The 11,613-nt window shown below is 43.0% G+C and overlaps 1 protein-coding gene across 1 annotated transcript; it reads right to left on the bottom strand.

The window, feature by feature from the left end:
• Positions 1-6: 6 nt before the first annotated feature.
• Positions 7-10,305, bottom strand: LOC135532070 (zinc finger protein 852-like). The gene is made up of 3 exons (XM_064959714.1): positions 9,939-10,305; positions 9,281-9,904; positions 7-5,739 (listed from the first exon to the last, which is right to left on the bottom strand). Exons 1-3 carry the CDS (start codon positions 10,303-10,305, stop codon positions 4,469-4,471), a joined length of 2,262 nt encoding a protein of 753 aa, XP_064815786.1. The 3' UTR covers positions 7-4,468.
• Positions 10,306-11,613: the final 1,308 nt, after the last annotated feature.

The following is an 11,613-nucleotide window of genomic DNA, read 5'->3' on the forward strand; positions in this document are numbered from 1 at the left end:
AGCTAAACATCTAATTATAGCAATCTGTGATTTCAACAGCAAATGTCACCCCGAAAAAGCAGTCCGTTTTTTGGGTAAACAGATGAGCCTGGAGAAATGTAACCACTGAAAATCTCAGACTGAGCTGTGGATGCAAGGACTGCAAGTTTGTTCTTGCTTCGTCACACTTATAGATTTCAATGTAGTTCAGCCAGCCTCTGCATTTAAGCTGCTTCTCTTTTACAAGGTAATGCTGGTAGATTGCCGTTGGAAATAATGACTCTAGTGTGTAAAAATCTGACACTGGCTAAATATGCAATTATTAAAATATCAATTTCGAGCCTTACCACCAGGAGTCGATTTTGCACTTGTATTTATTATGGATGCCCATTAGTTCCTGCCAAGGCAGCAGCTACTCTTCCCAGGGTCTGGTAAAATTAAGGCAGTTATACAATTTTAAAAACATTTACAATACATTCATTACAGATTTCACAACACACTAAGTTTGTGCCCTCAGACCACTACCACAAAGCTCCGACACAAAATCTGTTATCATGTGTGTGTATGCATGTGTCTGTCTGTGCCTTTGTGTTGCTTCACAGTCCCTGCTGTTCCTCGCTTAACCTTTATTCAACTAAGCAAGTCAGTTAAGAGCAAATTCTTATTGACAATGACAGCCTTCCCCGGCCAAACCTTAACCCGGACGACGCTGGGCCAATTGTGCGCCGCCCTATAGGACTCCCAATCACGGCCAGTTGTGATACAGCCTGGAATCGAACCAGGGTCTGCAGTGACGCCTCTAGCACTGAGATGCAGTGCCTTAGACCGCTGAGCCACTCGGGAGCCCCATAAGGTGTATTTTCATCTGTTTTTAAATCTGATTCTACTGCTTGCATCAGTTACCTGATATGGGAACAGAGTTCCATGTAGTTATGGCTCTATATAGTACGGTGCGCCTCCCATAGTCTGTTCTGGACTTGGGGACTATGAAGGGACCTCTGGTGGCATGTCTTGGGGGGTATGTATGGGTGTCTGAGCTGTGTGCTAGTCGTTTAAAACAGACAGCTAGGCGCTTTCAACATGTCAATACCTCTCACAAAAACAAGTAGTGATGAAGTCAATCTCTCCTCCACTTTGAGCCAGGAGAGATTGACAAGCATAGTATTAATGTTTGCTCTCTTGGTACATCCAAGGGCCAGCCGTGCTGCCCTGTTCTGAGCCAATTGCAAGTCCCTCTTTGTGACTGAACAGTCGTCCAGGTGCGACAAAACTAGAGCTTGTAGGACCTGCCTTGTTGACAGTGTTGTTAAGAATGTAGAGCAGCGCTTTATTATAGACAGACTTCTCCCCATCTTAGCTACTGTTGACTCAAGATGTTTTGACCATGACAGTTTACAACCCAGAGTTACTGCAAGCAGTTTAGTCACCTCAAATTGCTCAATTTCCACATTATTTATTGCAAGATTTAGTTGAGGTTTAGGGTATAGTGAATGATTTGTCTAAACAATACATTGATTTTTTATATATATCGTTTTAAATATTTAGGACTAAGTTATTCCTCGCCACCCATCCTAAAACTAACTGAAGTTCTTTGTTAATGAACGGGAACGTCAGACAAGCAGTGAATACAGGTCATATCTGCATACAGTCGATATCAATGCAACATTTTGAAGTGTAAACCAATATTAGCTATGAGAGTAGCAGCGTCAACCATCACAATGGACATCACTTGCACAACCATCAGATTAGGATAACACACACTTACAAATCAACAAAGACGTAGTTAAGAAAGACAATATAACATTGGTTTCCTTACACGATAGGTTATAGGTAACAATCCTTCGCATGAACTGCCAACTTTTTGTGCATATTATTAGTTCATTGTGGAAATAAATTAAGATATGCAAGATGTTTTAATATATATATATTGTGACGACCCTCCCACTCTGTCTGCCGTATTCTGTCTTTGTTCTTGTTTCCTTATTAGGATGCCGGTGGGCGGAGATGGGGAGGGTCGTCAACTACATGGGAAACACCTGGGCCAGGTGTGTCCCAGGATAAATAGACCTCTTCCACATTCATGGAAGAGACTCTCTCCATGCAGACACCTTTGTAGATTGTGTTGTGGTTCTTGGTGGCCTTTTGTTTGTTTGCATTGGCACCTTTCAACACCCTGCATTATCACATTCATGCATGCAAAACACTCACTTACACTACTGATTACTGATTACACACACCATTGTATATTTTCCTTAGTTGCTTTGGTTAATAAATATATATTTTGTTACTCCTTATCTCCACTGTTGTCTCCCTTTGTTACGGGCTTTGAGCCGGTTCGTGACAATATATATGCATATTTTTTAAGTAACTGTATATAACTCAACCGAGGGGAGTGCGTTGGAAATGCTTTTGTCAGTTAATCAGTTTCTGTTCTGAAGGTGGCACTGTGTGCTCCTTATAAAGGATGGGTGGGCCATGTCCTAAACACACGCTATATCAAATTCAAGTTTATTTGTCGCGTGCATAGCATACAGCAGGTGTAAACGGTACAGTGAAACGGTTGCTTGCAACAGGAAGTGTCCAGATAAAAAAATTTTTTTATATTTTGTAATTGTTAGATGATGCTTACCTGACACATTTATCTAAATTGATGGGTCATGTGAAAGAAATGCTAAACCACTCCCCAGCCACATCGAGCAAAGTGGATGGGTCACTTTTGTCTAGACATGTACACATGTTTATGAAATACAATAGATGGCCATAATCACCCCCAGACACACCTGGCTAATTTGATGGGTCGTTAAATAATCCGCTAGCTAACATTAGGCTATACCTAGCAATGCAAATGGTTTTCTGATTCGAATAATGTGACTACACAGATCATACACAACGTTAGCTAGAGAGCCAGCAAGCTATCGTTCGCTAGCTAACATTAGGCTATACCTAGCAATGCAAATGGTTTTCTGATTCGAATAATGTGACTACACAGATCATACACGTAAAATTAGCTAGAGAGCCAGCAAGCTATCGTTCGCTAGCTAACTAACGGTATGCTTTAACTTGCAATAAAGCGACTTTCTGACAAAATTAGAAACTTGTATCTGAAAATTGAGCAGGACTCTTACCCGTATACATAGATGAACACTTCACAGCCGACTGGAACCATTTCACTCCCTTTTGTTTGTAACTACATCCTGTTCGGCCAGCGTTGTGTCAAGTCACTCTGGTTCACACCGACCGTGGCGTGTGCAGAAAGTAGCCCATCACTTTTTCCAACTGATTTGTCGATAGCGCCTGCTAAATTCAGGGCATTAATGTTTGTTTGAGAAAAGTAGCAAAACTTTTGTAGTCCTCGATGGCTAATGTTAACGTTATATCTTTCAAAAACGGCACGGTAGAAAGGACTATCAACACATACTGAGCAGCTCATGTTATAGACAGAAGCATGCTACATGGCAGACCAATCCACACTCATCTCCCGGCATGTCCAGCCCATCCATTATCTCAGCCAATCATGGCTAGCAGGAAGGTTCCTGACTTTTTCCATGGATAAACCGTAATAACTCGTAATTTAACAATTTGATTCATATTTATGGATGGAATACAAGTTTGTTATTAAGGCACATGAAAGTTCACATGTTCCAGAAGGCATTTCTGCTCCAAAACGCATTTTGATAAATAAATTAAATGCACTCACACAAAATGGGCATTATCATAATTTTCACAATTTCAGAGTGTTATTTCGACCTCATATTGTAAAATTACAAAGACTGACAGGGGCTTTAAGGCTAGGATTTGTGGAGAAGAAGCTGATCCTATATAGATCTGTAGCTATGGGAAACTCCACCCAAGGACTAGGAGAGCAGAGGTTAGGTCTCCCTGTCAGATACTGAATGTATGTACACAACCCTGTAATTTCAGGCAGTTTAAAGCCACAATCCTGGCTTTGTGTTTCAGTCCAATGGCAGCTGTGGGACGGGGCTGAGCAAACGTAACCTTAAGTAACCTCAAATACAAAGCTACGGAACCTCTGCTCCCAACCCATGTGTGTGTGTCTGCAACAACAATAATAATAATAATAATCATTTGATGTTTATATTGTCCTTATTTCACACATGTACAAGTGTGTCTTATATACACGCGTGTGAATTGGTCATTTGTTTTTTGCATATCCCAACTTCCTCTGAGACGCCATCGGAGAGGGGAGTCGCGGCCAGGGTCAGCCATTATCAACGGCAACCCAGGAGCAATCGGGTTGCCTTGCTCAATGGCACAGCAACACATTTTTTTTGCCTCGTCGGCTCGAGGATTAGAACAAGTGACTTTTCGGTTACAGGCCCTAAGCGCTAACCGCTAGGCTACCAGCCACCATGTGTGCTTGTGTCCCTTTCTCTCTCTAGAGGGGTAGATTATAAGCAAAAAGACAAATCCCTTTAGTCTAAAAGTTCAACAATGGACAATAAAGTCTATTCATAGAGCTTCGATCATTCTAAGGCTGTTCAGCATAGAGTGCATCGGCAGGATGTCCATGACCTTTCTTATGTTTCAACATGGCTACTAAATAGGTGAATGTCTCCCTGCATATATCACAGCTGTAAGGCTTCTCTCCAGTGTGGGTGCGCTTGTGTACAGCCAGTGCGTCGGTTCGGGAAAACCTCTTCCCACACTGATCACAGGCGTGAGGCTTCTCTCCGGTATGAGTTCTCTTGTGTGCAGCCAGGTTTTGTGACCGACTGAAGCTCTTCCCGCAGAAAGAACAGTGGTAAGGTTTCTCCCCAGTGTGAGTTCGCTGGTGATTCACCAGAGTACGAGACAGCGAAAACCTCCTCCCACAGTGATTGCAGACATAAGGCATCTCTCCAGTATGCACACGCTGGTGTGTTATTAAACGGCGGCGGAATATGAAGCTGCTGCCGCAGTCGGAGCAGCTGTACAGTTTCACTCCTCGGTGTATCTTCATGTGAATTCTGAAGTCGTCAGGATGGTTGAAGGTCTTTCCACACAGGTCGCAGACAACAGACTTCTCTTTACTGTGCCTTTTCTGGTGATTCTTCAGATACACCGGATGAGAGAAACAGTTCCCACACTCAGAGCAGCGGTAAGGTCTCTCTCCCCGGTTGTGCGTCAGCTGGTGAAATTTAAGATTACCTTTTGTAGTAAAACACACCCCGCATTCAGAGCAGCGGAAGGGCCTTTCGGCGGAGGGCTTGTGTTTATGTTCATGTGCTTTCAGTAAACTGAAATGAATGAACCGCATTCCGCAGTCAGAACATTGGAACGGTTTCTCTCCGGTGTGCATTTTCATATGGAAATTAAAGGTTGCCAAAATACAAAATGTCTTCTCGCAGAAGGAGCATTGGTAAGGCCTTTCTGTGGCAGGCTTGTGTGTTTGCTTGTGTGCTTTTAAAGTGGAGTTTTGTGCAAAACTTTTCCCGCAGTCAGAGCAGTGGTGCATTTTTCCCCCTGTATGTGTTTTCTGGTGCATTTTAAGATTACCTTTAAGACTGAAACCTTTTCCACACTGTGAGCAGCGGTAAGGTTTCTCTCCTGTATGGATTCTCTGGTGCATTTTAAGTTGCGCTGAACCAGCTAAACTCTTCCCACACTGAGTGCAGCAGTAGTGATGTTTCTTCCCTTGAAGTCTCTGCGGTCGTTTGTTGGCGTGTTTTGATTCGGTGAGACTCCAGTCTGGGTCATCAGAATCATGATGATGTTGTTGTTGGGGCTCCCCAGAGGATCCACAAAAGCCACGTCTTTTTCCTGCGTGAACAAGGAAAAACAATCAAAACATTGAATACAGTTTGTCCTAGAGAAGTTACATCATTCTGAGGTATCTTAAAACCATTCATCTGATAATCAAATTCACTAGACTGCACTGTAACTTAGGTTTTAACAAAAAAATCTTCCACATCCATAACCAGTCCTTGAGAAGTATTGTTATCAAATAGTTAATGGAATTTTGAATAACGGTTATTGGCCAGCTAAAGGACCGCGGTTACCGTAAAAAAAAAAATTAAATAGCAAAACAAAGATATATATATACACACGGTAAAAGTTTGGACACACGTACTCAAAGGTTTTTCTTTATTTTTTACTATTTTCTATATTGTAGAATAATTGTGAAAACATCAAATATATGAACACATATGGAATCATGTAATAGCCAAAAAAGTGTCATTTTAGATTCTTCAAAGTAGCCACACTTTGCCTTAATGACAGCTTTGCACGCTCAACCAGCTTTGTGAGAAATGCTTCTCCAACAGTCTTGAAGGAGTTCCCACATACGCTGAGCACTTGTTTGGCTGCTTTTCCTTCACTCTGCAGTCCAACTCATCCCAAACCATCTCATAGGTGTTGAGGTTGGGGGATTGTGGAGGCCAGGTTATCTGATGCAGCACTCCATCAGTCTCCTTGGTCAAATAGCCCTTACACAGGCTGGAGGTGTGTTTTGGGTCATTGTCCTGTTGAAAAGCAAATGATGGTCCCACTAAGCGCAAAGCAGATGGGATGGCGTATCACTGCAGAATGCTGTGGTAGCCATAATGATTAGGTGTGCCTTGAATTCTCAATAAAAATCACCAACAGTGTCACCAGCAAAGCACCCCCACACCATGACACCTCCTCCTCCTCCATGCATCACGTGGCAACCACACATGCAGAGATGATCCATTCACCTACTTTGCGTCTCACAAATTGTTGAAACCAAAAATCTCAAATTTTGACTCATCAGACCAAAGGACAGATTTACACCGGTCTAATGTCCATTGTGCGTGTTTCTTGGCCAAAGCAAGTCTTCTTCTTATTGGAGTCCTTTAGTAGTAGTTTCTTAGCAACAATTGGAACATGAAGGCCTGATTCACACAGTCTCCTCTGAACAGTTGATGTTAAGATGTGTCTGTTACTTGAACACCGTGAAGCATTTATTTGGGCTTCTATCTGAAATGCAGTTAACTTTAATGAACTTATCCTCTGCAGCAGAGGTAACTCTGGGTCTTCCTTTCCTATGGTGGTCCTCATGAGAGCCATTTTCAACATAGCGCTTGATGGTTTTTGCGACTGCACTAGAATAAACTTTGAAAGTTCTTTCAATTTTCCGGATTGACTGACCTTCATGTCTTAAAGTAATGATAGACTGTCGTTTCTCTTTGCTTATTTTAGCTGTTGTCGTCATAATATGGACTTGGTCAATTACCAAATAGGCCTATCTTCTGTATACCACCCCTACGCTGTCACAACACAACTGATTGGCAGAAACACGTTAAGGAATATAATTCCACAAATTAACTATTAACAAGACACACCTGTTAATTGAAATGCATTCCAGGTGACTACCTCATGAAGCTGGTTGAGAGAATGCCAAGTGTGCAAAGCCGTCATCAATATTTGTTTAACACATTTTAGGTTACTACATAATTCCATGTGTGTTATTTCATAGTTTCGATGTCTTCACTATTATTCTACAATGTAGAAAACAATAAAAATAAAGAAATCCTTTGAATGAGTAGGTGTTCTAAAACTTTTGACTGGTACTGTATATATTTTTTAAGTATAATAATACGTTTTAATGTATGTGCATTGAGTGTGGGAAATGTGCTTTGGAAAACAAAATTATGATCTTTTTTTAAATGATAGAAGGACTCATAAAACCTGAATAAAGGATACATCTCGTAATAATATACAAGGTCAAGCCCTTTTCATTGTTTAGTCTTCACATGATAAACACATCTGGACTCAGACCAAGTGGGTGTCAGGTAAAAGTAGACGATGGCAGACAACAGGATTCTCAGTGAAAGAGCTGAACGTTTGCTTGACTTATACACCACCGTTCAAAAGTTTAGGGTCACTTAGAAATGTCTTTGTTTTTGAAAGAAAATACATTTTTTGTCCGTTAAAATAACATCAAATTGATCAGAAATACAGTGTAGACATTGTTAATGTTGTAGATGACTATTGTAGCTGGAAATGGATGATTGTTAATGGAATATCTACATAGGCGTACAGAGACCCATTATCAACAACCATCACTCTTGTTTTCCAATGGCATGTTGTGTTGGCTAATCCTAGTTCATAATTTTAAAAGGCTAATTGATCATTAGAAAACCAATTTTGCAATTACGTTAGCACAGCTGAAAACTGTTGTCCTGATTAAAGAAGCAATTAAACTGTCCTTCTTTTGACTAGTTGAGTATCTGGAGCATCAGCATTTGTGGGTTCAATTGCAGGCTCAAAATGGCCAGAAACAAAGAACTTTCTTCTGAAACTCATCAGTCTATTCTTGTTCTGAGAAATGAAGGCTATTCCATGCGAGGAATTGCCAAGAAACTGAAGATCTCGTACACCGCTGTGTACTACTCCCTTCACAGAACAGCGCAAACGGTCTCTAACCAGAAAAGAAAAGGGAGTGGGAGGCCCCTGTGCACAACTGAGCAAGAGGACAAGTACATTAGTGTCTAGTTTGAGAAACAGATGCCTCACAAATCCTCAACTGGCAGCTTCATTAAATACTACCCGAAAAAACACCAGTCTCAACGTCACCAGTGAAGAGGAGACTCTGGGATTGCTGGCCTTCCAGTGTTTTTACAGTCGTTTTACAGAATTTGGCAGTACGTCCAACCAGCCTCACAACCACAGATTATGTGTAACAATGCCAGACCAGGCCCTCCACATCCAGATTCTTCACCTGTGGATCGCCTGAGACTAGCCACCCAGACAGCTGATGAAACTGAGTATTTCTGTCTGTAATAAAGCCTTTTTATGGGGAAAAACTAACTCTGATTGGCTGGGGCTGTTGCATTTTATATTTTTGTTCAGTATTCAATAACATTCTCAGTAACGGTTACAGAAATATATTTTTCTTGTTACAACTGTGATATGTTGTTTATCTACATTAGTTGAACGCACTGACTGCTCTGGATAAGAGCTCCTGCTGAATTACCAAAATGTAAAAGTAAAAACAAAACACGTTCAAAGGATGCTGGGTATTATTCTAATGTTCTCGGTCTTCAGCCACAACTGTCAGATACACGGTTATATGTTAATTGTATCAAAACCATTGGCAACATGTTGCTCTCTTCTATGTTTAACGATGATTCTACAATGAAAAAATGTGTTGATGCAACTTACAAACATTGATATCATAGGCCCATGGACTGCACTGTAATGTTAGATAACAACTAAACTTGACAATGGTACTTAGAACCAAAACAAAACATTGATATCAGAGGCCCCTGGACTGCACTGTAATGTTAGAAAACTAAACTTCACAATGGTACCAAAACAAAAGGTATCCTGCTGCACATACTTTGATGAATCTCGTCTCCTTCCTCCTCCTCGTCTCCTTCCTCCTCGTCATCTCCTTCCTCCTCCTTGTCTCCTTCCTCCTCCTCGTCTCCTCCTCCAGCAGTTCCTCTCAACCCTGGTTTTTTCCTGCAGTCGACCAGCCGCACAGACACTCTCTTCAGACCCAGCAGTAAGGCATTATCAGGAGAGGACAGAGAGGGGGACCCACTCACTCTCTTCAGACCCAGCAGTAAGGCATTATCAGGAGAGGACAGAGAGGGGGACCCACTCACTCTCTTCAGACCCTGTAGTAAGGCATTACCAGGAGAGGACAGAGAGGGGGACCCACTCACTCTCTTCAGACCCTGTAGTAAGGCATTATCAGGAGAGGACAGAGAGGGGGCCCCACTCACTCTCTTCAGACCCTGCAGTAAGGCATTATCAGGAGAGGACAGAGAGGGGGACCCACTCACTCTCTTCAGACCCTGTAGTAAGGCATTATCAGGAGAGGACAGAGAGGGGGCCCCACTCACTCTCTTCAGACCCTGTAGCAAGGCATTACCAGGAGAGGACAGAGAGGGGGACCCACTCACTCTCTTCAGACCCTGTAGTAAGGCATTACCAGGAGAGGACAGAGGGGGACCCACTCACTCTCTTCAGACCCTGCAGTAAGGCATTACCAGGAGAGGACAGAGAGGGGGCCCCACTCACTCTCTTCTCCCTCTGCTCTGGTGTGTCTCTCTCTGGTGCTGGTTCTGCCTCCAGCCCTTTGCTAGGCAACGAATCCCTGTCCTCCTCATCCCATTCTTCATTGCAGTCTGCAGCGTTGTCATCAAAGGATTGGCTGGGACTCATGGGTTCCCCCTCCAGCCTTTTGCTATATAACCAATCCATGTCCTTCTGGTTCTCGTCTTCATCACAGTCTACAGCGTCGTCATCAATGGATTGGCTGGGACTCAAAGGTGCACCGATACCCTCCTCCTGTATCTTCCTGATGTCCTCTTTCAGTTGGAGTAACCAAGACATTCCCTGCTCCTCCGATTCCATTGAATATACACTTTTCCCAAGTTCCTCCAGGATTTTACGGCACAATGAGTGATGGTGATTCTTTCCTTGAACATCGGAGCCATCCTTGCCACCTATTCCACTGCGTTCACACAGGCAGCGTAAATTGTCCTTGGTTAAAGTGTATAAACTCTGTTCCATTTCATCCATCAACGTTTCCCTCTCTCCACTCATATTGTCCTGCTTACGTCGCAACAGCAGCAATGAAGTCAATGTCAAGACTGATATAGTTCAGTTCGATGACCTGTAATGAAAATGAAAGATTAGAACACATTAACGATTGCGTCTGTCATTTCACCCTAAAATGTTGTTTCTTTTTACTTTGAGTGTTATATTGGTTTAGGAATATTCAGGCATGTTTAAATTTAAATATTCACATTGATATAGTCACAAAATGACATGAAAAGGTTATGCATGTCAAGATGACATGGTGGTTTACATCTATTGTGTTTTGTCTTAGTTTGATTAATTACTAGGAACTAAGATGACATCATATAGGGAGATCTGTGGAAGGGAGCCATTTCAATTACGGCAGGCATGGGGTCCCTACTTGAGGATCTTCACAGAGGAACCCAGGCAGTGGGAGAGCAGGGATACATGTTCCCTGGTTTCAGATACACCAGGGAGGCAGATGTCTGATGCAGTTTCAGTCTTCTCTGCTGTGTTGTTGGCACTAGTGTTGGGGTGGTGTTGGGCTAGTGTTGGGCTGGTGTTGGGGTGGTGTTGGGCTAGTGTTGGGCTAGTGTGTGGGGTAGTGTTGGGGTAGTGTTGGGCTGGTGTTGGGGTGGTGTTGGGGTAGTGTGGGGTAGTGTTGGGGTGGTGTTGGGGTGGTGTTGGGGTGGTGTTGGGTGGTGTTGGGCTGGTGTTGGGGTGGTGTTGGGCTGGTGTTGGGCTAGTGTTGGGCTGGTGTTGGGGTAGTGTTGGGGTGGTGTTGGGGTGGTGTTGGGGTGGTGTTGGGGTAGTGTTGGGGTGGTGTTCGGGTGGTGTTGGGGTAGTGTTGGGGTAGTGTTGGGGTAGTGTTGGGCTGGTGTTGAGGTAGTGTTGGGGTGGGTGGAAGACGTGGGGCCTAAAAGGGTTACTTTGTGTTCAGACTGCCGCTGCACTGGTCACGCTGAGAGAAGGGAAGTCTAGAGCACAACCAGACTTGTTAAATCGAGCTGTTGATGGCGCTTAATCGGGTGGAAAGCTTCTCTGTCAAATGGCACCTCCTGCTCTCTGTTACTGTGGATATTTGAAAGGTCCATTGGATTTACTCATATCTTTATCATGGACAACATGCAGCGTGTAGCT

This window comes from Oncorhynchus masou, unplaced genomic scaffold (genome assembly GCF_036934945.1).
Source record: "Oncorhynchus masou masou isolate Uvic2021 unplaced genomic scaffold, UVic_Omas_1.1 unplaced_scaffold_1713, whole genome shotgun sequence".
NCBI classification, from domain to species: Eukaryota; Metazoa; Chordata; class Actinopteri; order Salmoniformes; family Salmonidae; genus Oncorhynchus; species Oncorhynchus masou.

Bases quoted from the DNA above. Each gene is read 5' to 3' on its own strand.
- LOC135532070 (XM_064959714.1), bottom strand. From the start codon at position 10,305: ATGGAATCGGAGGAGCAGGGAATGTCTTGGTTACTCCAACTGAAAGAG. The intron at 9,905-9,938 runs GTAATGCCTTAC...GAAGAGAGTGAG, and splicing joins CCCCTCTCTGTCCTCTCCTG to TGGGTCCCCCTCTGTCCTCT. The intron at 5,740-9,280 runs GTATGTGCAGCA...TTGTTCACGCAG, and splicing joins AGGAGACGAGATTCATCAAA to GAAAAAGACGTGGCTTTTGT.